This window comes from Primulina eburnea, chromosome 9, assembly GCF_022965805.1.
Source record: "Primulina eburnea isolate SZY01 chromosome 9, ASM2296580v1, whole genome shotgun sequence".
In the NCBI taxonomy this organism is placed as follows: domain Eukaryota; kingdom Viridiplantae; phylum Streptophyta; class Magnoliopsida; order Lamiales; family Gesneriaceae; genus Primulina; species Primulina eburnea.
Genome location: NC_133109.1, coordinates 32,638,670 through 32,664,031, shown reverse-complemented (window position 1 = coordinate 32,664,031; position 25,362 = coordinate 32,638,670). Strand labels below are relative to the sequence as shown.

Below are 25,362 nucleotides of genomic sequence, written 5' to 3'. Positions count from 1 at the left end.
GTAAATATACTTTAATTTTTTATAATTAAACTTTCAAATTTAAATCGGAAATTTTTTTATTATATGTTTAAATTAAAATATATTTTTTTCGAATTTCTTTCATTAATTTTTTTAAAAAATAAATAAAATTTGGGTGAAGCGGGTTGAGTCAGGTTAGACGGATTCATGTTCGAGTTAGGGTTTTCGAGTTGCTTCGGGTTGAAAAAAAAATAAAGAAATTTTGCGGATTGACCCGATATCCGACTCACCCGACCTGATTGACACTCCTAGATAATTTGATGTTGAAGTTGCCTATGTGGCAAAAAAATTGGAGATCTTTCAAATCAAAACTGATAAATGTCGATCTGAGGAACGTTATCCTGTCATCTCTTTGAACAGTTACTTGAAAGATCCTCAATTTTTATATCACGAATTCAAGCTCTGTCGCCAAATCATCAAATTTCACGATCAGGGTTTTCTGATCAAAATCAGACCAAAATTGCAAAATAATAATAATAATAATAATAAACATACAAAATTAAGACTGCAATTTCATTATATACTGACTAAAATTGCAAGAGCGTATATATAACGACTTGAAAAAACCTTTTTTCTTCTTTCCATTTTTAACGATATTTCAAGTTTTTAAAATTAATTTCATACACCAATACACAGCATGGGCACTGGGCAGCATAAAAGTCATTTTGAACATAGTAACGTAGAGTTGCCAAATCACAGCAGATCATCATCAGATGCAAGAAATTAATCATTACATAGCAAAACCTGGAGTTACAGCAGATCATCATCAGAAGCAAGAAAAGTCGAATCACACGAACCATTTTGCTTCCCTTGATCATGAAAGTATATCCCAGCTCCATTCAAAAGAGACAGCAATCTCAGAAATTCATCATTACATAGTTTTGAAGGCCTCTTGTCCAAAAACTCACCTGATTCTAAAATACTAATGATTCTCTCTCTAAACAAGCTCGAGCTGGTGCTCGTGCTCGTGCTCGAACTCGAATCTGAGTCCCCTTCATTATGCATCCTGTTAAGCCCTTCAGCCCTCGATAAATTCATCAGCTCCATCAACTTCTTCTTTTGCTTAAAAATGGCACCTAAAGTTTTGTTTTTCTTGCCAAAACAAGTTCTTGTAAATGCCCACCATTCATTGAGGTCCACATTTGGAATCTCAATCTTTGGATAGATTTTGACGACAGAAGAATCAACTTTTGGGCATGGAACAAAGTCCCTTTTGCTCACATTCATTACAAATTCTACATCAGACAGTAACTTCATGTTCACAGCTAATCTGTTGAACTCCGAGTCGCCATGATTTGCTAGCAGTCTCTTGGCAAACTCTTTCTGAAGAAGCAGCGTTGCACTTCTAAATGGATTCGTGCTCGACCCCAAGACTAATTTAGCCAACAGAGGCGAAGATATTCCGTATGGAATATTAGCCACAACGAGATTGAATTCTGGAAACTCCGTCTTCAAAGCATCGCCACAGATTAGCTGTCACACAACGCCAGCGAAATCAGCAAACAACGATAAATGATATACCATAAGACAAACAGTCAAACACTTGATGCGCATGTTGAGAACAAAGCAAACTCCCTCAACTCACATTCAGGCGATCTTGGAGCCCAGACTGAGCAGCGCGTTCGCCAACAATTTCTACCATACGCTTGTCGATTTCGATGGCTACAACTTTTTTGGCCACCTGAAGGAGCTTGAGTGTGAGATTTCCCGTACCGGGACCGATTTCCAAAACGGTGTCTTCTGGGTTTATGTTGGATGTTGCGACAATGGCGTCAAGAACTCGGGAGTTGGTGAGAAGATGCTGCCCCCTGCTCTTGAGCAGTTGTACATGCCTGGTATCCCTTTCTCCTCCATCTTTCTTGAGTTTGATCTTTAGATAAGTGGATTTGGCCCTAAGCCATTGCCTGAAAAAATGAAATCTCGAGTTGCTGATGAAAAATTTGGAGATCAACATTCGAAAAGGGAGGAACGTGTAATTGTATTGAGTGAAATTTTGGAATAATGTTAAATGAAATTTCAAATTCACAATCTGGTTAGAATTTGATAAGAGGATTCTATTCATCAGACATTCAAGTAGTGGAGTGGGTATAAATAAAAATCAAATTTTTACATCTGAGCTATGCATAAATATTGAATTTGTGCTTCTTCTCTTCTCCTTCTTGATTGCAAAGGAAGTTCTCATTATGATTACAACAAATTTCTTTAAAATTCTTCAGATTTCAAATCAAATTCGAGCATTCATGTAATACATTTACAAATCCAGTCCAATCGTAACAAATTATTTTTCAACAAACCTCACAAATAATGGTGCTTCGTTACATAAGCCGGATAACCTTGCGGAACATGAACATTACACTGCCCAATAATCTATGGAGAGCAACATGTACTATTCATACATTTCTGCCCATCAACTTGTCTTCAATCGACATAGTTTCACAGTAACCTTTTCCATGAGAAAGAGGTGAAAGGGTAAACTACGTGACCTGTGAGTTTAACCAACCTTCAAGTACTAATTTCTCCAGTTGGCAGTGAATCATCTAGTGTCGGGTTGCATTCTCCATTAGCAATGGCAACACTCAGAGCCTTCCAAATGGGAACTAACATCTTGACGGGAGGATATAATCCCTAGAATCCAAGATCAAGAAGTAAAAAACTTTGAATAGAAAATAGACTGTTCACTTTGAACCAAACAAAAGAATGGTTGAAATTATTCGTTATACACCCAAACATTTAAATGGGAAAAACTGTAGGATCACTTCAAGGAACGATCATCATAGTACCACATGGGTCATCAGCACTTCATATTATTTCTCGATCAAAAATCTTTACCTAAAAATAAACTTACCTTGAGCACGGGTAAAAGTTCTTCCTCTCCACGCACAATCAGAGACAAACTCCAGTAACAAGAGAACGGTGTGATACATTCAACCAGTACAGGTTTCAAAATCTTGCTGATTGGAATGAAGTGGCGAACTGTTCTCCCGCTGATTTGAACAACGTAAAATACGAAAGTGTTTAGGATTGATAGTGTAAAGAAATATCCCAATTCGTTCATGACACCCACAGGTGTTAAAAGAAGCACATTGTGAATCTGTGGTAAATTTAATCTATTGTGATGTATAGAAATTTGAGAAAAAATTGGAAAAGCAACCTGATCCTGGCATAAAATGGAAAAAAGAACCTAAATTATAATCTACGAGAGAATATAATAACTTCAGATGTCACAAAAGATAGAAGTGACACAAATACTAGCTATCACATTTTTTAGGGTAGATAGTTCCAGAAAAAGAATCATTCTCTCAACATGCCTTCAAAAAGAAGACAACAGCAATAATCAACACAAATCCATCTATTTGGGAAACCTATTACACTGAGGATTTCCTCATCTCCTTTCCAAAGAGAAAAGAAAAGAAAAACTTATAGATATTAAGAAATGGCCAAGCTCATGGCAAAAAAATGCAAATTTATACTTCTAGAATAATGAAGGAATACCTTCCAAACATAGTCTCAAGCTGAACACCAAAAGCTGCCAAGATTATAACAGACTCTGCTGCACGGAAATTTTAAGCCAGACTTCAAAAAAATGAAAACAGTCCAGATGAAAAGGCATAAGAAAAAGAGGAGAAAGGGATGAAAACTGAAGCCAATATTTGGAAACATTCTTTAAAAAAATGATTTTCCCAAAGTAAAGCGAAGTTTACTTCATATTTTCCACAATAATCTCCCAAGCTATACATTCTTTTAATTCTATATCCCTCAGTATAATCATTACTTTGTATTCAACTTTCATCTCTTTCCAAAATCATTCCACTGCCATAGTATTTCACATACGATTAAAACAACTAAATAAAAAATGATGCAACATCATTCCCCAAAAAATTCTATAAGAACCAATGTCTACAGCAAAACGTTATTTTGTTCAAGAACCAAATACGTTTTACATTCTCCAATACAATTACCAAAATACATCTTCTTGAAACATTTTCTGGAACACTAAAAAACACTACAGTTATAAGTATGATTATCAATAACCAATAATGAATTATGAGTATGAACTGTATGATGATCAAGAACCAACAAAGACCACTAGAACATCCAGCACAAAAAAAGCACAAGAATAAAATTCTGTTGCTCATTAATAAGAATTTCACAACACAGTTCACCACCTTTCTTGATTTGTCTTCTTAGTGATACCCATGAGAGAAAACCAGCAAAGACTAAACTCCAAAAAGTAACAGCAACTAGAGTGCCCTGTGTAAAATAGTTAAAAGACACTTAAATAACCAGGATGGCAAGTCATTGGAAAGATGTAAAATTGTTATATTGAATCATAAACCAAATTTTCGAAGATCCAAGCCAGTGTAATTTCATGAGAAAATAAACAGCTAGCCATCATTCCAAATGCTTGGGATTCCAAGTTACAGCACAGATTTTTCCAAGCTAAAGGAATATTAATGAAAGTTCCATCCAACCACAAGGAACCAAAACTAGCATTTACAACCAGACACATATTAACAGTAAAAAAATACCTGCGGATGACGGAGAAAAAGAAATCCTGGAATGGCAAAAAGTAGAGCATATGTGCATAAATGAGACATCCTGCACCACGTATTGGAAATAAGAATATGGTGAACATCGATAGCTTCAGGTGGGCTTCCGTTCACGTCATGTACATATGCGTATCTTCCTCTTCTAATCGTAAATTGCTCCATCTCACTTCCAATATACTCTATCTCAAAATTCCCAGTGTCGCTGCTCTCACTTCGGAAACGCACACTTAAAATCATCAAAGTCCAAATAATGTTTTTCACCTAGAAATCGAAAATTGAAGTGAGAAACTGACAATTTCTCAGAACAAATCATGAGTCTGTTCCCTAATTTTGCAGTCTGCCCGGTGACTGGTTAGGGGTGAGTGGGCAAGAGAGACTGTCCAGAGTCCTGGGCTCGAAGCCTAATCCAACGTGGATATCCTTGTTCAGTCAGTCGAGTGGGCAAGAGAGACTGTCCAGGTCCTGGGCTCGAAGCCTAATCCAACGTGGATATCCTTATTCAGTCAGTCGAGTGGGCAAGAGTTTATATATTCTGTTTGCGATATGTGTTTCATTTAAAATTTTCACAAAAGCTCATGTGTGAACGTGATATCTTATGGTCAATTTTAACCATATTTTTTATAATTTATTTGATAATAATAAATGAATCGAGCATGTTTTAACAATATTTTTTATAATTTATTTGATTTATATTTAAATGATGATCAAAATATAGTTATAAAAATTGAACTTACTATTGAAATTTGATGTTTAAGAAACAAAGACTCTATCTGCTAAGCTACATGTGACTTGCATTAAAATTTTAACACTTTATTAATATATATAATTATTAAAACAGAACATGACACCAAAAATTTGTTAGTCATAGGATCTCAAACTTAATAATATAGTATAAGTAGGTCTTTTACAAGACAATCTCACGAATTATTATTTGTGAGACAGATCAATAATATCTATATTTACAATAAAAAATAATATATTTGACATAAAAAAAATATTTTTCATGATGAGTATGACCCATATAGAATATCTGTTTCACAAAATTGACCCGTGAGACAGTCTCATATGAGTTTTTGTGATATAATATAGATAACTAGTATTCCGTGATACGTATATTAAATTTGACATATACATATATATATATATATATATGTGTGTGTGTGTGTGTGTGTGTGTATTTGATAATTTTTGTGTAAAAAAATTATTATTGTATAAGGACATAATGCTTATATATTAGCGATTAAATAAAATTTATTAAAATAATTTAAATTTTTAGAAATATTTTTGGGAACCCAGTAGAAAATAACCTCCCCAGATTCGTTTTTCTTTGGGAGACGGCACCCACCTTAGTTCAAAGTTCTATCTTCTCACACGTACAAGTACAGTTAACACGACAAATAAAATTAGACGACTTTGACTAGAAAAGTGTTCAAAGAAAATAACCAAAATGTACACACTAACACATATATCTTGACTTGAAGAAATTAAAACAAAACAAAACAAAAAACAAAAGAATTCAGTCATTTAAAATCTATACCATATGGTAGAGCCTACAAATAACAAAGTATTTTATTATCGAAACTTTCGACGGAAGATAAATAAAGTTTATTTATTTGTTAATCAATAATTATTATATTTTATATGTCTACGTGTAAATTAATATCATGCCGTATACGTAATTTTTCTTGCAAAACTCAAAATGCATCTATGCTTTTGAGATTTTCAAATAAGGACTCCAAAAAAAAAAATCACAAATCGATTATTATAAGACGATCAAAACTGAAAAATGTGTAAATTAGGAGCAAAAACTTAGTATTTCCATTAAAATCTCTACTATATGATATATATATTTTTTTAAAAAGTTCCAAATTGAAATCACATAAAACTTTTATCCTTGAAGTGGGTATCATGTGATACCGTCTCACAGATCTTAATATGTGAGATGAGTCAACTCTATCGATATTCAGGGTTTTTTTTTAAAAATAATGTAAATTTTAAAATTAATTTTAAAAATAATTTAAAAAAAAACGTTTGCAAAAATAACCCAATCTACGCTTACAAAGCGCTCACGAACGCTGCAAACGTGTGCTCCACGTCGGAGCGACAGAATATATATTAAAACTGTCGCAAAAGTTAAATTAGCGACGGTTTTACACAATTGTCGCTTAAATTGAATTAGCGCTAGTTTAGAAACCGTCGCTAAATTTAGCGACAGTTCAAAATCAGTCGCTATGCCTGGAGCCCCCTACTCGACAAATAATAAATTGATCAAATATATCAAATGAAAATACCCGACACCTTGCCCTCTGCTCTGATGCGAAGGACGACTAGGCTAATGGGAAGACTGAGAGGCTGCTGGAATTCTATTACTTTGAGCCCCACTACCTGTCTGGGCTGATATATTGAATACAAAATCTCGCGATATAACAGTAAAATCTCGTGATATAATAGTAAAATCTCGTGATATGATAATTATAAATATCGTTCTAACAATATATTGGTAGTACATTTAATATTGTTCATAAAAAAGTAGACTATAATTTATAAGTCAGCAGGATTTTCGACCAAGACTGGGTCGAAAATCTTGCTGGCCAAACAAACCAAAGTCAGCCATCCCTGACTCACTGAAAAAACCAGGTTGAATAGTAGAGGTTCCTGAAAAAACTTATTTCGTGATGAATTTTTGTCTTTTTTTTTTCAATATCTTCACTACAACAAAAATGGTTTTTCGCAGGGCGCAAGTTCTTTTTCCGCAGCGCACATTGTATGCTGCAAAGATGCAAGCCGTTGAAAGTTCAAGATTATCCGCGGCGTACATGTATATTCGGTTAATACTATTATTAGCGTGCAATGTACGATGCAAGTGGAAATAGAAAAATTTCGGCATAGCGACGGTTTGTTCAATTGTAGCGACGGTTTTTATTCAATTTTAGCGACCGTTTTGATATATTCCGTCGCTAAATTCCGTCGCTCCACGCGGATTCGAGTATTTTTAAATTATTTTTTAAATTAATTTTAAAATTACATTAATTTTTAAAAAAACCCGATATTCACAATAAAAAGTAATATTCTTAGTATAAATAATAATATTTTTTCATGGATGACCCAAATAAAAGATCCAGTCTCACAAAATACGACCCGTGAAACCGTATCACAAAATACAATCCGTGAGACCGTCTCACACAAATTTTTACATTTTTCTTGTTGATTGCTGCAAAATCTCAAGTCTCCAAAATGACGTCATAAATATATCTTGAAAGTAGTGAAATTTACTATGGGTAAAAAATATACGTTCAAAATTAATATCTTTTTCAATTATATTTAATGTTATTAAACTTGACTTGCAAGGAAGCAGTAGTCTATAAGCGCAGAAGGGATGGTGAAGTTTTCGACCAATTTCGTTGAAGAAGTATTGAGTGATATTCTCTTCTTCTAAACAATTTAAATGTCATTCCTCGGTATTCATAATCTGAAACTGGAAAGTCTTCTTGATTTTGTTTCATGCTTATGCGTATTTTTTACGTGTAAGTAATCGCTGTTAGTAACTCCCTATTTGAAATGGCGGCTTCGATTTTCTTTTTCCTGTTTAGGAGTGTACGTAAATGGGTTTTCTTTGATCTCTAGATTGAGGTTAAAATATACTGATCGCTTTGGATTGCGTTTCAAATGTTTGTGTTCCAGTTTTCTTGGTGGTTGATACCGATGATCCTGATGATATTTCTTATTTCGGGGAAAATTGTTCTGTTTTTGTTTGTCGATAGAAGAAACCCATAATCGAGGGTTGGTAAACTTTTATTGGGTTTTCTTTTGATTCTACAGATGTTTCTTGTAGTTATGCATTATGGTGCTGAAATTCTACTCGTATAATAAATTTTCTGTGTTCGGTTTGAATTTATGTTTTATGTTCGCTTGAATTCTATCCCCATTTTATGTATAAACGGGATTAAATTTTTTATTCCATTAGCTTGCGTTGTTTCTTGATTGGTCTACCTTGTATTGGCAGGGAAATATAAGCAACTGTATTCATGAATAGCAAATCAAGAATCATGAGTTCACTGAAACAAGTTTATCAGGGTAAGGACGATATGGTCAACTGGGATGAATGGTACTTCGGTTGAATCAGAAGAAACTGAGCCAGAAGGAGAGAAGGGAGAGGCAAAAGGAGAGAAAGAGGAAGATGAAGAGATGAAAGAGGAGGAGGAGGAAGCGGAGGAGATGGAAGAAGAAGAAGAAGATTTATTGATTGAAAGTACACAGAGTGAAACCAAAATGGGCTCCTCAAGCATGGATGGAAACCATCACAGTGTATGTTTCATCTTCCTTTTAACTTTTTAGTTTTATATGTGATTGAATTATTCTTGTTCTCTTAAACGGATAATCTTCTATTTCTTGAATTTCAAATATGACTCTTATGGACTCCGGTCTTTCATGATTGAGTTAGCTCAAAAGTGGGATGTTTCAAGCACATATCTATATGTTTTTTTTTGACGTTGACTAGTTTTGTATAATTGTAAATTTGGATTAACAATGCCCCTATTATTTGAATAGTTGCCAGGCAAATGATGATGAAGCTTAGTTTCTCCATGGTTTTAAAGATGACTGTCATTTTCTTTAACCTTAAGTTTTATACAATTATTGATCTTAGTATGAGGGTCAATCTCAAGAGTTATTCCCTAAATTACGAATTAGACTAGCAGTAGTTTTTGGTGGATCAGCAAACACTAGCTAATTTGACATATCGTCAACTTGGATTGCAGTTTCAACGATTCCAGTTATCTCCATTCGTGAAGAAGAAAGAAAGCAAGGACATCCAAATTCTTGTAAAAGACCATGTTCTCCCTTTCCTTCCAGCAAAAAGCCTTGTCCGGTTCAGGGCTGTATCAATGGAGTGGGATCGATGGATTCAAAATCCCTTTTTAGCCCATCAGCAAACTTACTCCTTTCAAGAATTATCCGGTTACTTTTATCAAGCAAACGGAGAAAACGTTGAGTTTTTGACCATGGATCGTAGTGCATATGGAGTTCCTACACCTTCCCTCGGTTTCTTGCCTGAATCTGTGACCATTAAAAGCTCCTCTAATGGCTTGCTACTCTGCGTAGATCAAAATGGCGATAATACTTACTACATCTGCAATCCTGTAAATAAAGAGTGGAAAGAACTTCCTCGGCCTCACTATTATCACAGACCTGAAACGGCAATCGTGCTTGCCTTTGAACCATCAGCACTCAACATGGATGCTAGTTATCAGTTGATCTGCCCAGTAACTTTTGTTGACCCGACAATGATTTGCTTTGAAGTATACTCGTCTAAAACAAGATCCTGGACGGAATCAACCGCAATTTGTTTAGAGTTGGAGGCAGGTTTTACTCTAGCAGACTACGGATTCTATATCAAAGGAACGGCTTATTGGGAGACATCCTCAAGGAAAGTGCTGGCTTTTAATCCAACAAATGCGATTCATGAGATTATCTCACTACCTAATGTTTGTCCACACGGAGGAATCTTGACAGAGATGAATGAGGAGCTGTGCTACATTGGGATTTCTAATACCTGTGAGAATGACTACTTTGTTGAGGTCTATGGGGGTCTGTATTTGAACTTGAAGTACAAAATGAAACTGCGTCTTCAAATGGCATTGAACAGATACCGACTTCTCCCGTGTCTAAATGGAAATATCGTGATGATTCTTAATGGGTGTGCTATACACTCTTATAGCTTGAAGGATGAAAAACTTGAAGTGATAGGCTCGAAAGCTGGAAGCTCCGAGGCAAAATATCTGCCTTACGTAAATAGTCTAGTTTCTGTGGGGTAGGACTTCTATTTTTCCTTCATCGATTTTGCTTTCGTTGTATTGTAGCAGGGATGAAAATTTGTCATTGTGTGGTGGCATGTACACTGTCTAGATAATTCTGTTCAGTACTTGTGTAAATAGATTTTTTACATTTTTGTAATCTTCCAGTCTCTGTGACTAGTTTCTTTTTCGAAAGTCGGAGCTTTTGGTTTTTTTTTTTGACTCGTTTCTTTTTCGAAAGTCGGACTAGGGCTAGCCCGAACTAGGGATGTCAATGGGTCCAGGTTTTACCCAGACCCACAATAAACCCGCGTGTATGGGGTGGGTTTGGGCATACTAAATGGGTTATGGGGTGGGATCTCGAGTCCAATTTTTCAGACTCGTCCGGATATGGGACGGGTCATGGGTACTATAATATCCGCCCCATATATGTGGATATAAATATTTTAGTGTTTTAGTTTTATTAATTTTCATTTTTTTAGTAGCTCACCTCGACCATAACGATCTTGACTATTTCTATGTCAACTGTTGTATTTGAATATGCTTTTAGCAATAGTGGAAAAATAGTTGGTCCTCATCTTAGTAGACTTAAATATTTCCTACTCGCTGATTTTATATTGATCTGTTTAAATTACGTTATGACTTATTTTTGGGGATGTCAAGATTTTTTTTGAGAGCTAGTAATTTTTTTATATAATTCTTTATATCGTGAAAATACTTTGTTAGTTATTATTAAGTGTGGTCGAAGACATAAATTAATTTTCCACAATGTTGTATTTAGAGGCTTGTCTATTTCATAATTCAGTCATGTGAGAAGAAATATTATTTTTTTATTTTAAAAACATTCGGGTCTCACGGGTCTACCCGACCCCGTTTCGTATTCGAGGTGGGGTGGATCCGAAATATATTTAATCGGGGTAGGGCGGGTAATGGGTCAAATTTTTTTTCATGGGGAGGGTCTTGGGTTTAGCCAAACTCGCCCCATACCCGCTCCATTGACATCTCTAGCTCGGATATGGTACTCTCGCGACCAGGGTATTCTCGTCCGACAAGGGTACTTTCGCCCGACCAGGGTTCTCCAGCTCGGCCAGGGTCCCCTCACCTGACCAGGGTCCTCTCGCCCTGACAGGGTTCAGGTCACCCGACCAGTATGAGTCACCATGCATCATTAGCATGATAATCAGTGTCTATGACTAGACTCGAACAGTATAGGGTCACCATGCATCATTAGCATGATAATCAATGCCCATGACAAGACCCGAATAGTATGAGTCGACATGCATACTAACAAAAGACAGGGTCATGGGCAGTTGTCAGATGACAAGGCATGGGCAGTTGTCTAATCAAGAACAGTGTACATGCACTGTAATCGAGGTCATTTTATCCCTTATAAATACCCAGGTTTGCTCATTTGAGAAACATTGCAATCTACCGCATTCAATAAATTCTCTCTCCACTTGGTGAACCTTGTACTGATTTGAACGTCGGAGTGGTCTCGCCGTAAACCCTTTCGGCGCCCCACTGACATTATCTTGTTGAGTGTGTACAGATTGTCTGACCCGTAGTCATCCCACCAAGGCGAGCAGACCAGGCTAGAGCCCCCGAGGTCATCCCACCAAGGACAGACAGACCAGGACAGAGCACCCGGAAAGACCAGGACAGAGCACCGGAAAGACCAGGCCAGATCACCAAGGCTGACCAGGCCATATCACCCGGGCAGACCAGGCCAGATCACCCGGGAGTCCAGGACAGAGCACCCGGGATCATCCCATCAGGCCAAGTCATACTCATATCATCAAGTCAAAATCTTTACAGGGAAAGAACTCTTCACCCGGACATCATCAATAAGCAATGAATATTTGAGATATGGCTGACAAAAATTTAAGTGATTTAATAAAAATGGAACATACAATAATTACAATAACATAATGTTGTCTGCCTCACTGGAAATTCTCAATTTGAAAGAGGACCCAGAAGAAACTTAAAATGGAGAGGAAAACAGAATGCTGACATCAATTATACAATATATTGATCAAGGTTAGTTTCCTGCTCCATAATCATTTATTTTTCTTTTGTAAAGCTATGATCAGCGTTACTTTGGTCGTCTTCGGTAGGGATAAAATATGTCGTCGAGACTCTGCTTTATTTGGTTCCCTACTTTGCGAGCGTTCTTGACCACACCATTTGCAACAAGGTTCGCGTTCCGAGTAAATCTACATATATAAAGAATAGAACATACTTATATCGCATTTGATGTATGTTCAATTGCAAATGTTACTTCGTTTTTAACTTGACTAGAAGGCATCAGAGATAAACATGAGGGCATGGCAATAAGAAAGCCAAAATGTAAGCCCCTGTACTCGGCCTAAATCTAGCATGCGTACTAGGATGCCAAAACGGGAAATTAAAAGACATACCTGTTCAAGAAATCATCCCCAGTTGAATGAGCTGGTTTATGAGATCGACGTTGTGGCGAACTATTACCATCTGTGGCAAATGACACCCAATTACTTCGGAATTTACTATATTGTGACAAATAGCACAAACCAATCAAAATTAACTTCAGAAAAGCCATTGATTTCAGCAGCACACTATCCCCGTTTTTCAAGTGCAACTCGAAAAGATGTAAACTTACATCTTAAAGCAGACAAAAACATAAATATCCAATATTTCTCTATGCAAACCTTGAAATATATTTAGTTAGAAGGTTCATGAATCCACATAGAATTGTAAGAGAATTTCTCTCCGTTCAACAGCACCCAGCTATTACCATTTTCATTATTAATGGGAAGAAAGCAAGCGAATATGTTATATGTGTACTAGCATAAAAAGGTTAATACTAATTTATCATTGGTATTTGAAACTGCAAAATTGCTACTATTCGTAGCATACAAGCTACATGGTTCATTTCTTCTTCGTAGTTTTGAGCAAATATTTACAGATGTCAGTTTATGATGGTTAACAACACACCAAAAGATGCAAGTTCAGGGAAAAGCTAAGTTTCAATCAGTGTTGAATTCCCTGAACTTGAGAATAAGAATACAATTTCTTCTTGCCTCACTTTATTGGTAAAATTTGTTTCTATTTGTAGATAAACCTATATCACTTTCTAGCTTGTTAATGTCAAAGTATGACAACACCACTTTCCCCATTTAATGCCAAGCTGGGATCTTTACAGGTGGAATTGGAACTCATATAAAAATCACTGCACCTTAAATAAATTAGCAAAGAGGCTAATGCTCATACTCTTAACTATTTTTTTTTTTTTTGACGAGCAAACTCTAACTATTAAGGCCTATATATTGGGTGCAAAGTTCGTGAAAAAACATTTCAGTAAAAGCAAGCATATAGAGGTCAATCACCTTCTTTAGCATGAGCATGAGTAGGAGCAGATGCAGCCTCAGCCGTATTAACTCTTCGATCAACTAAAACCTGGAAACAAGGCTAGTTATGTCAGCAAGATTACTATCATATGCCATGGCCGAAGTAGTGAATCTAGTCATAATGAGTCAAAATATTACTATCATATACCCTCGCCAAGCAATTCCATTCATTACCAGACATAATTAATGGATTAACCTTTCCCGTGATTGGATGTTACATACATGTATATGATAATGAATTTTATAATATCTAAATTATCACTGAATAGCTCCAATTTGGTAATCCCAACAAACATGATAAGTGACTCCAAAAAAAAAACAACCGAAAAATGCCTTTCCACAAACCATTGCAAGTAAAAATATGAAACTTCCCAGCCTGGGAAATCTCAATCCACTAAAAGCCCAAATAAAAAAATAAAAAAATTAAACATCCTTGAAAAATCATACACTTGTATCTTTTTCGTTCTAATAATTTCCTGAACAATAAACAAATATGTTAAGATTTGATTCTCAATCTCACATCGATCTACTTGAATTTTCTTCATTCCCACAACCATTATATTGAGTCCAGACAGCCAAAAACATTTGAACTTTACACTTTATCGACCCAAGAGATCTTATCAAATTTCTCGACCATTTTATATCATCAACCTGCTCAGCTATGAGTACCATAATTTGTTTCAGGTTGTTAAAATCAATTTGTTACCGTTAAACACAAGTTCCAAATGTCAATGTAACGAAAAACATAGTATAAAACAAATTATTGAACAAGTAACATGTTCCAGACGACTCAGAAAATTTAATCAAACACCAAACTACACAAACGAATAGTTAAAATGACCTTGTCAATCCAAACCACAAATTAAAAAAGATACACATAAATTATGGACAAAGTGAGATGCTGACCTCAAGACCAACACAGACCGGTAATTCTGCTCGAATTCCCTGACCGTTGGAGGCTTGTTCTTTCTGGTCCACATAAAGAGAATAACCGACACAACCGTATCTAAAATCTGTGATGCTCCTACCCTCTTCGGAAGCTTCCATCTCAGATTGTCCAACCATATATCGGGACACTGGTCATCAATACAAAATCACCATCATCTCGAAACATTGAGCTAAAGGGTGCTTTTCCCCTACTTATCTAAACATGCAATTGAAAGAACACGGAAAATAGATGAGACATCACTCATCAGGTCACAAGGTTAAAACATACAAGCAGCAAAATGGGATGTGCTGTACAGTTGAAACGCATTTAGTAATTTACTGAATTTCATTTCTTATGACATATTATTTTCTGCCCATAAAGAATACAGCCCAATTGCTGTAAACCATATGCCAAGGCAAACCGATGATTAAAGAAAATAAAAAAATAAAAAAAAGCATAAACAAGCGAGTGAAACGGGTAAAAAAGCAAGAAAATATGTCGTGGAATACCAAAACCAAGGAAGGGCATTCAGTTGCCATGGTTATTAAACGTTTAAACCTTAAGGCAAAATGTATGTCCATTGATTTCTCTCCTATCACAAAAACTATGGTATCCTACTGCTGCAGGATATTAAGAAACTCGAGCATAGCCCAACTCACAATCATGCATCTACAACCATTTTCTGTGAATACAATTTGTGCAAAAGATAAAACATTTGCCCAGCCGAGGTCTGACACCTTTGGGAAAAGTGGATCACAATTACTAATTCAGCTTTATCAGTCAAATTAAACATATAAAATATCAAGAGTACATGAACCTATCTTTGACTAGCACCAAGGTCCTCCGAACTTCATATGTTGCAGTAATCAACTATGATGAAAGTCTATCTCAAACTTACAATTATATTCCTTTCTAGATATAAAACATTAAAGGCGTGAAATATAAACAAGATAATCACAAAAACCAGAAAAGAAAGTTGTCGAAAGGAACACTGAAAGAACAACCACAAGACTAAATAAAAAAGCACTAAAAATACAATATAGGGCCCAGGGGAAAAAAAGCAAATTTAGGGTGATTAACACAAACCCACAAACACGTGCTAATCCGAAATCACAGAAACACCTGAAATCGAATGAAATAATAATTAGGGCTCACCATTTGGAAGAGAACGGGTGAGACCCACACACAGAGGGTTGCGAGAATCGGCTTTCAAACGGGACGAATAATAAAGGCAGCCCTTGCAAGATTTGGCCTTGTTCCCGTTACTGGTGTTTGCCGAATCAGTATTCTTTGATGGCGGCGAGTCGCTGCTTCCATTTTGATTTTGTTCAATCTGATTGCTAACTGCAACAGAAGAAGCAATTGCGTCATCCATCGATGATGCCCCCGATCGCATCTCTTCTGTGCTCGTGATTGTCTTCTCTCCTCCTCCTCCTCCTCCTCCTGCTCCGTTGATTCTCCCTTCCTCCACACCACCCTTCATTGTTCCGCTCTAGTTTTTTCGCTTGCAAGTTCCTTCCTAGTCAAATTATTTATTTTCTTGGCCTCTCTCATCCATTTGTCTCATCAGATCAGAACATATAATAATATATAATATTTTTAAAAATTTTATTTTATTTTTCGCTTAGAAATAATTATTTTTTAAAATATACTTCAAATAATAAAGAAAACATCAAGCGGATCCTAAACACATCTATTGCTTCTTCTAAACACATCTATTGCTTCTTTTCTCCAACCAGCCAATAAAATGGCGATTTTCTTGGCAATTTGATTCACTTTTAGTCCGTTTTCTGATCTCTCTTTCCTTTAGCTCCGACATTCGTCAATTATAAAACCAGAAAATCAGTCAAAACCCACTACGAAAAATGCCTTCCGATCTCCCTGAATCTTCCCTTTTACTCCAAAGAATCAACGAAGCTCCTACCATCGCCTCCGCCGCATGCAAACAATCCTACTGCCATCACGCCACTGCCCAGGTAACATAATAAAAAGATTAGAATTTTTGTGTAGTTTATATTATGTATTTAATTGGAACTTTTAAATTTACTTTTGGTGAATTTTATATATTTATTCATCTTGACAATTCAACATCTTTTTAGGGTTAATGTGTCGAAAACGAAATCGGATTTAATTTGTAATTTCAACCATTTGGCTGAATGCGGAGTCCACACAGCCCATCAATGGTTCCTAAAAGTTCAGCTCGTGAAGCAGCTTCTACAGCTACTGCTATTATCTCCGTACCTTATGAAAAATGCAACCTTTCATCACTATTCACCAACCTTCCAAATTTCACCTCTTCAAAATCCAAAACCATACCCCAAAAACCACCTGAAAGATCTCTTGTAATTGTAAAAGACCCGAAAATCAACTTAAATGATACGCTAACGAAATTCGATAACATGCTCCGTATGCAGCCCCCGCCACCAATTTCATCATTCAACGGGCTCTTGGGAAATGTTGCTAAAGGCAAGATGTATCAAGATTTGATTGGCACTGTATAATCGAATGGTTGAAGCTAATTTATTACCTGATTTTATTGGGATGAATATTTTGCTTAATTGTTATTGTGAACTGAAAATGATTCCCCTTGGTTTTTCTGTTATGGGTGGACTTTTGAAAAGGGGTTATAATCCAAATATTGTTACTTTTACTTCATTGATTAAAGGGCTGTGTATGGGAGATAAGATTGGTGATGCAGGTCGAGTTGTTGAAGAAAATTGTTCGAATGGGTTTTCATCCTAATGTTAAGACGTGGGGTACTTTAATGAATGGGCTATGTAAGAGTGGAAACACAGAGATTGCTCTAAGCTTGCACTGAGGAACTTGGGAATGGAACAATGTTCAAGCCCAATGTGATTTATTATTGTTGTCTTATTGATGGCCTTTGTAAAGAGGGATTGGTGGAAAAAGGTAAAGCATTATTTCTAGAAATGGAGGGACGAGGAATTTCAGGAGATGTGGTTGCATATTCCACATTTAATTCAAGGTTTCTGTAAGACGGGTGAGTGGGATCAGGCAAAGAGTTTGTTTATTGAGATGTTGGATCGAGGCATCCGTCCCGATGTTGTTACATTTAATGTGTTGATCGATGCACTTTGCAAAGAGGGGAAATCCGATGAAGCAAATGGGTTTTTAGACCTGATGATTCAAAGAGGTGAAATGCCTGATGTTATAACATTTAACACGTTGATGGATGGGTACTGTTTGGAAGGTAGAATGAATACCGCAAAAGAGTTGTTTGATTCTATGGCAGTAAAGGGCATTGAACAAGATGTTAGTAGTTACAACGTGTTGATTAATGGCTATTGCAAGTGCCACAAACTGAATGAAGCTATGAGACTTTTCGACAAAATGCTTAGCAAGAATTACCAGCCAACCACAATTACTTTTAACACTCTGTTAACTGGACTTTTTCAGGAAGGTAAAGTTGTGGAGGCACTGGAACTTTATTCTAAGCTGATAGAGTTTGATTTATCATCAGATTCTGCCACCTATTGTATATTATTAGATGGTTTTTGCAAGAATCATTGCCTTGGAGAGGCAGTACAGCTGTTTAGGAATCTTGAACAGTCTGGCTATAATCTTAATATTCGACATTGTAATTGTCTACTTGATGGATTGTGCAAAGCAAATAAGCTTGAGTCCGCTCTTGAGTTGTTTGAGAGATTCAGGTCAATTGGGTATGAAGCCGAATTCTTTTACATATTCCATAATGATTCATGGGTTTTGTATGGATGGCCATCTGGAAAAGGCAAATAATTTGTTTCTGGAGATGGAAAAGAATGGTTGTGATCCGGACGTAACCTCCTTCAATACACTTATGCGAGGATTCTGTGAGAATAATGATGCAGCCACCGTGGTGAAGCTTCTCAAAAAAATGGCAAATAAGAATATTTTACCAGATGCATACACTACATCTATAGTTGTGGACTTATTATCAAAGGAGAAAAATTATACGGAGTTTCACAATTTGATTCCTCAATTTCCAAACAAACACTAGCATGCGAAGTGGAAGATGTAAAGAAGCATGTGTATTGAATACAGGGGACACGCATATTAATTGGTGAATGGATAAAGTCAGGGAAGGACTGTTGGACCTGCTGCTGGTATCTGATTTTGAACTTTTGAATCAAGTTTCATCAATTGATTGAATGCCAAGTGAGATACGAGAACTCTATCTGCTATAAGATTTGCATTACATGTATATCAATCATATTATTTTCTTCTATTCCAATTCAGAAAAATATGCAACGATCTGATGAGAAAACACGCTTGGGTGTATGTAATCAAATGTTGTCCAGGTGAAATAAATTGTAGCACTTTATTTTTTATTATCTTCAGGCAACAACACAAAGAATTGGAATCCATTTAGCCTTATTTCCATCTCGAGTTTGATGGAAAACCTTATAGTGCTTGGTGTGCTCACGGTACTCTTTCCTACGGAGGAAGGTCCGATCCTTCAAGTTGCTATATATTTCTTTGATAGTCGGCAGCCGCAGCATATTTCATTTTTGATCTGCTGATGAGCAAATCGAGAGCACTTCTATATGGGGTAGGCTCCACATGTTACTGAATTAAAATATGCCGTCTTTTTGTATATATCAAATCAATATCGAATCCAACTTTGAATGTTGAAAAAATTTACGCACAATTTTAGTTACTTCGAGTCCAGAAGGCATGCGCCTTGAGTCTTGGCTCAGGATGCTCAGCACCTGCATCACGACTCACTGCCAAGGCTCTGCACGTCAATGAAGCTTGCATCTATACTCAAAGGGCCCAAAAGTCTGGAAGTGACGACTTCATTGGTAAGCTACGCATTTTCCTCTGGGTTTCTTCAACTTACCTTGGATGATCATTTTTCTGTAACATTCCTTGTTTCTTGACAAGAAAAGGCTATTTTTTTTAAATATATTTCTGAAGTTTCAAGTGAATTATACACTTGAAGAAACATCGACATTATGGTGAGAACGGGGGTTTCCAATCGCATGTTCCGGATAATGATGTATATGCCACTCTGAATCACATTCAAAAAATTAATAAGGAGTAATCTTGCATAAAGTAAGACGAAAATAATGTGTCATGCTAGGTGTGACATTGAAAATCTTGTGTTAAAAGCTTTATTATGAGATAATGTTCGGATTCTTACTTATAATACTGCTTCTTTAAAGTATTATTATGAGCTCATTTTTTAAAGTTTTTTCCAAACATTTACATTCTACATGTTTTATTTTTAATAATTTATAAGTTTTTCTAAATTTTGTATATCAATTCACATGTCGATCACATCAAATTATTGTAATTTATTTTTAAACTAAAATTTAAAATCTACATAAATTTTTGAAATTGTAACTACTGGCATGCATTTTTAAAATTTTTTGTTAAGTAATTCTTTTTTAAAAAAATTTAGAGATTATATTAAAATTTAAAATTGTATTGATTATTTTTTACAATAAATTTTAATTTTGTTCTATAATAATTTTTGGATGAAAAATGATATAGTTATTTAAATCAGGGTAAAATTTCTAGTGAATTTTCGATAATATAGAGTTTTTTTATATCTAATATTAAATCAAATAAGATTATGTTTGATTTTTGACATCATAATATTACGTTTGATATTAAATTAAAAAAGTACATACATTTATAAATTATATGTATTGTTTATTTGGTTTTGGAAAACCTTTACTAATTTTGGTTTTGGAAAACCTTTACTAATTTTGGTTTTCCACCAAAATTACTGCATCGTTGAATGATGTCCAAGAGTCAATACAACCAATGTTCAAGAAAGAGAGTGAAGTTGGATCTATTCATTTTCTTGATATGGCGGCTCTTAAAATGCTATCTTTAACACATGAGCTAGCCACAGATTCATCGGTCTCTAGAGGCATGAAATTGACTAGAAGTAGAAGCTGCACAGCAAGTATTATTACCACTGGTTCAGCTTCACCTTGGTTCAATATTGTGGACTACAATGAGAATATACCATCAATGGGATCCGAAAGAGAAAAGGAGAGTTTTGAAAGTAAAATACCTCCAATAAATTTTAATTCCAACATGAAAAATTTGTCAACAAACTATTCTCATTGTTCACCAGAAAATACTTTTAATATTGAGATTGATGCCCCACATATGGAGTTTTCGACTGCTGAAGGTGGTATCTGCTGTTCTGCTGACATGAGTGGAAAGGCTGAGCTTCCAACTGAAAATGAGACTGTCACAAATCCAGTGAGTTAATATCAGGGACGTAGCCAGGAAATAATATAAGACTGGGCTGAAATAAACCGTTGTAAGTTTAGCGACGGATGTAGTAAAACCATCGCTAATTCACCCGGTTTTTTTGTAGTGTGGGCTATGGGCTAAAATTTTTAATAAATTCAAAAATTTTAGCGACGGATGTAGTAAAACCGTCGCTAATTCACCCGTTTTTTTTTTATAGTGTGGGCTATGGGCTAAAATTTTTAATAAATTCAAAAATTTTAGCGACGGATGTAGTAAAACCGTCGCTAATCCATCCATATTTTTTACTAGGCCAATAATCTAGCCTGGACTGGAGCCCACCCCAGCCTTTGGGGTGGCTCTGTCCCTGGTTAATATTTTTGTTTAACAAAAGTATATTTTGACTGATTGCATTCTTTCTTGAGGTGTGTTTTGTCGAGCATATGCAGGATTTATTTTATCTGCATATACATTATCACAAAAAAGAACTAGTTACATATACAAATTTTATGGAAACTTGGGTTGGTTTCTTGTCATAACTCTTATGTTTCAGCATCTATATTTCATGCAGGCTAATGATGAGATTGAACCAAAGGTCAATCAGTCTTCAAAGAAGGATGTCAAGGACGTCGGTTTAGATCCAATCGAAGGTGAATTCAAAGGTCTTTCAGGTTGGCCAACCGAATTCAAAAGGCTCCAAAGAGAAATAATCGAACTTTGGCATGACTGCAAATGTCTGCAATGTCTCACTTGTACACAGAACTTACTTCTTCTTACTTTTTCAAGGTGACCCTTTAGACGCTATTTACATGGAGGTAGAGATGAGAAGAATGAAATTCTTGAAGGATAAATTCTCTCGGGGAGAAAAAACCTTCGTGAATGATAGATGTTTGACACTTGCTTCAAGGTAAGATTTTCGAGCCAATATCAATTGTTCACTTAAGTTAGTTATTCTTTTAACTTTTTATGTAATATCAGTTCAAAGGACCTTAGTCAAGAGATACATAAGCTGAGCAAGCAGATGGAGAAAAATCTTTCAGAACAAGAAAGAGAGATGCTCTTCCTCAAATGGGGCATTGGCATCAATACCAAACTCAGAAAGCTACAGTTAGCTCATCATCTGTGGTGCAGTACCGAAGATATGAATCACATATACGATAGTACATTGCTTGTTGCAAGGCTGGTTGGTCTTATTGAATCGAGGCACAGTCCCAAGGAGATGTTTGGGCTTAATTTTACGCCCCGAAGATCAGAAAGATCGTATACTTTCAAACGTAGCTTGGTATCTCTCTTCTGATGTTAGACCAATATGTATGACTGGGTAGATTTTATTGGTTTCAGTTATAGGGAACATCACATGTTTTCTGCAACTAGAAGGTTTGTTGCAATGTAAAGTTAGTGTCAATAAAATTTCAGCGGCTTTCTTCAGCTGTGTTTATGTTGCTGTAAATCCCTTTTATTGCTGTAATTGTAACACTTGTTTCTATGTGAATAAATTATACTTTTATTGGCCACTAATATGGCGATGAATCGGACTCATTTGATTACAAAAGTTCACAGAAATAAAAGAATTATAATTAATGTTAAACTTTTATGCAAATTCCTCACTGTATTATGAATTATGAAAGTTGGTTATTTATTTATTTATGTACTTTAATCATGCCAATCAAGAATCCATTAAATCCTGGTATGAATAAAAAATGTTTTAAAAAATATTTTAAAAGCCAAAATTTATATTTTTTATTTAAAAAAACATTTTTTAACATTTATCTAAACATAAAAAACACGTATGCTTTTTTTAGTAAAAACATTTTTAAAAACTAAACTTATTTAAATGTTATTTTAGTTACAATTTTTTTATCCAAACTCGCACGGCTCCTTTTCTTTCTTCCTATTTTTTGTTTTTAATTTAGATTTTTTAATTGTTAATTAGGATTTATTAAGATTTTTTTTTCAAAATTTTAATTAGATTTTTTATATCATTTTTAAATTTTTACTAATTTATTTAATAAATGATGAAAATAATAATTATTTTATGATTTCGTAAGTATTTGAAATATGTTTTTAGTTAATGTCTTGAATAAAAATAACATTTAAAAAATTATATTCTTTAATTATAAAAATTATAATTGCATAAATTATGAAACTATTATTCAAATTAATTTTTTAATAAATAATTAGTTATTTCAATCGAATCAGTTAGATGAACTAATTAAGTATAAATTTTAATATATTGATATTTACTAAACACAAAAACTCTCGTGAGACGGTCTCACGGATCGATTTTGTCGGTCGAATCTCTTATTTGGTCATACATGAAAAAATATTACTTTTTATGTTAAAAATATTACTTTTTATTATGAATATCGATAGGATTGATCCGTCTATAAATATTTGTGAGACTTTCTCACAAAAAATCTACTCTTTACTAAATATATTGATATTTTACTAAATTTGTCACCAAATATTTTGTAAAATAAATTAATGTTAGTGAATAAATTATAGAAAATATTACAAGAGAATATCAAAAATTAGGAAAAAAAAATAATTAATTAGAAAAAGAAAGAGAGAGAATTAGAGAGCCCCTGCCGCTGGGGGACAATAAAAAATATATGACTCTTTTTAAATTTAATTAAATAAAAGGGATTTTGACTTCTTTAAATCAAAAAAAGGGAGTTGAATGTTGTTAGTTAGGTGAGTTCATTTATTAAGTTAAGTGAGATCATTTATTAGTTCATTAATTAATTAGTTATTTATATTTTATTTTTTAAAAAATATTTTTTTATTGATATCGGCGATTTCATGTTTCATTTATATATTCTTCCCAGCAAAATAATCGATTCAGGTTTAAGTTATTTTTGTGTTCCTGACGTAAAAAATCATTTGAATTAAATGTAATTTGTTTGAATTTAAAGGCTATCGATTTGATTTTACTAATATGTAATGTGTTTGAGTTGAATTTTTAATTTTGGGTCGAGGGGATGGTGAGTGGGTGGAGTGGACAAGATTGTTCTTTAAATTTTAAGTTTGGGTCGAGTGGGTGGTAAATTGTTGGGTCGAGTGGGTCGAGTGGTGGTGTTTGGGGTTTGGTTTAGGGTTTAGGGTTTGGGTCGAGTTTGGGTCGAGTGGTAGAGAGATTTTGAATTTTGATCATTTCATAATACATAAGTCATTCTATATATGATTAGAACGTAAATATATATAAAAAATTTATTTGTGTAAACATTTTAATATGAGTTATATATTATAATTTAAGTGTGTTGGTTAAAATTTCATAACAATATTAGACGAATGTATCTCTTATCGGGTTGAATTTATGCTCGACTAAAATTCTTAACAAATTTTTAATTCCAATAAAATTTTTAACAAATTTCATAATAATAGAACCTAAAAAACTCATAACATGTAAGACTCGATTCAAATTAAACTACTCTACCCAAAAATTGAGTATATTGTGTGGCGCGACCCACTCAACCCAATTTTGGGTTGAGTGGGTCGTGCCACACATATATTGTGTGGCGCCACCCACTCAACACAATTTTGGGTTGAGTGGGTTGCGCCTATATGTGTAGCGCAACCCACTCAACCCAAAATGCAACCCACTCAACACAATTTTGGGTTGAGTGGGTTGCGTCTATATGTGTGGGTTGTGTGGCGCAACCCACTCAACCCAATTTTGGGTTGAGTGGGTCGAGTCAAAGAGCTACAATTTGTGTGATTAGAAACAATAATCCTAATACAATTCAAATCACAACTTGCTTTCATTTTTTATGATGTTATATAATTGATCAATTCATGAATCATTCTCTAAATATATTTTTTGTATGAGATCGTTATTAGATTGAATGTAGTAAAAAAATATCACATAAATTAACTAAAAATCAATGTAAAATATCATATAAATGTTTTAATCCAACTATCATATAAATGTTTTAATCCAACGACCATAATTTATCACAAATACAACAACAACAACAATAATGCCTACATTCTTCAATCTTCTGATCGTTCAATTGATAGGCATTTTCCCTAAACATGGTATAACTTGCTGTCGCTAAACAGTAAACTTCACATTCACCGCTGCAATGAAAAAACAAACATAAATTATACATTGATATACATTAAACAATAATGAAATAATAATTTTTTAAGAAAATTAACCTGATTTTTTTAGTAAAAAAATTATTTGGCCTAGTTATTGGGTCGTGCTCTTCTTGGGTCAGCACGACCCAAGCACAACCCAATTGGGTTTGGGTCATGCTCTTGGGGAAGAGCTTTCCCGAGAGCAGCAGCTAAGCTGCTGCTCACGGTCGAGCTCTTCCTCTTCACGAAGAGCTCGACCCAGGGCTCGACCCAAATCTAACTTCGATAACAAATTCAAATTTCAAAATAAATTTCTTATTAATACGTGATTTTCTCGTTGGATTTCTTGTAGATGAATATTTTTTAGACTCATCGTTAATTCTTAGCAAAAA

The 25,362-nt window shown here is 34.8% G+C and overlaps 4 protein-coding genes, 1 long non-coding RNA gene and 1 pseudogene across 15 annotated transcripts; 3 read left to right on the top strand and 3 right to left on the bottom strand.

Moving 5' to 3' along the window:
- Positions 1–653: 653 nt before the first annotated feature.
- On the bottom strand, positions 654–4,995 carry LOC140841798 (ribosomal RNA small subunit methyltransferase, mitochondrial-like). 8 transcript variants are annotated; one of them, XM_073209472.1, is made up of 6 exons: positions 4,548–4,995; positions 4,185–4,269; positions 3,511–3,568; positions 2,864–3,002; positions 1,604–2,643; positions 654–1,491 (listed from the first exon to the last, which is right to left on the bottom strand). In XM_073209472.1, exons 5-6 carry the CDS (start codon positions 2,078–2,080, stop codon positions 769–771), a joined length of 1,200 nt encoding a protein of 399 aa, XP_073065573.1. In that variant the 5' UTR covers positions 2,081–2,643; positions 2,864–3,002; positions 3,511–3,568; positions 4,185–4,269; positions 4,548–4,995; the 3' UTR covers positions 654–768. The 8 variants fall into 8 exon arrangements, with proteins under 8 accessions (XP_073065573.1, XP_073065572.1, XP_073065575.1 ...); XM_073209471.1 differs by having other exon boundaries at positions 3,511–3,565; XM_073209474.1 differs by lacking the exon at positions 3,511–3,568.
- A 2,928-nt stretch (positions 4,996–7,923) lies between these two features.
- Positions 7,924–10,574, top strand: LOC140841791 (F-box protein At5g49610-like). 4 transcript variants are annotated; one of them, XM_073209460.1, is made up of 3 exons: positions 7,924–8,092; positions 8,572–8,873; positions 9,326–10,574. In XM_073209460.1, exons 2-3 carry the CDS (start codon positions 8,667–8,669, stop codon positions 10,379–10,381), a joined length of 1,263 nt encoding a protein of 420 aa, XP_073065561.1. In that variant the 5' UTR covers positions 7,924–8,092; positions 8,572–8,666; the 3' UTR covers positions 10,382–10,574. The 4 variants fall into 4 exon arrangements, with proteins under 4 accessions (XP_073065561.1, XP_073065562.1, XP_073065564.1 ...); XM_073209461.1 differs by having other exon boundaries at positions 7,930–8,348; XM_073209463.1 differs by having other exon boundaries at positions 7,931–7,977.
- Positions 10,575–12,231: 1,657 nt separating this feature from the next.
- On the bottom strand, positions 12,232–16,256 carry LOC140841793 (uncharacterized). Its single transcript, XM_073209466.1, has 5 exons — positions 15,827–16,256; positions 14,650–14,819; positions 13,723–13,792; positions 12,778–12,847; positions 12,232–12,573 (listed from the first exon to the last, which is right to left on the bottom strand). Exons 1-5 carry the CDS (start codon positions 16,152–16,154, stop codon positions 12,453–12,455), a joined length of 759 nt encoding a protein of 252 aa, XP_073065567.1. The 5' UTR covers positions 16,155–16,256; the 3' UTR covers positions 12,232–12,452.
- A 120-nt stretch (positions 16,257–16,376) lies between these two features.
- Positions 16,377–20,680, top strand: LOC140841788 (uncharacterized; annotated as a pseudogene).
- On the bottom strand, positions 19,013–19,462 carry LOC140841795 (uncharacterized). Its single transcript, XR_012120272.1, has 2 exons — positions 19,321–19,462; positions 19,013–19,214 (listed from the first exon to the last, which is right to left on the bottom strand). It is a non-coding gene; the product is annotated as an uncharacterized lncRNA (long non-coding RNA).
- On the top strand, positions 20,375–22,298 carry LOC140841794 (kinesin-like protein KIN-7H). Its single transcript, XM_073209468.1, has 3 exons — positions 20,375–20,896; positions 21,459–21,794; positions 21,866–22,298. The coding sequence occupies exons 1-2, from the start codon at positions 20,447–20,449 to the stop codon at positions 21,675–21,677; spliced, it is 669 nt and encodes a 222-aa protein (XP_073065569.1). The 5' UTR covers positions 20,375–20,446; the 3' UTR covers positions 21,678–21,794; positions 21,866–22,298.
- The last annotated feature ends 3,064 nt before the right edge of the window (positions 22,299–25,362 follow it).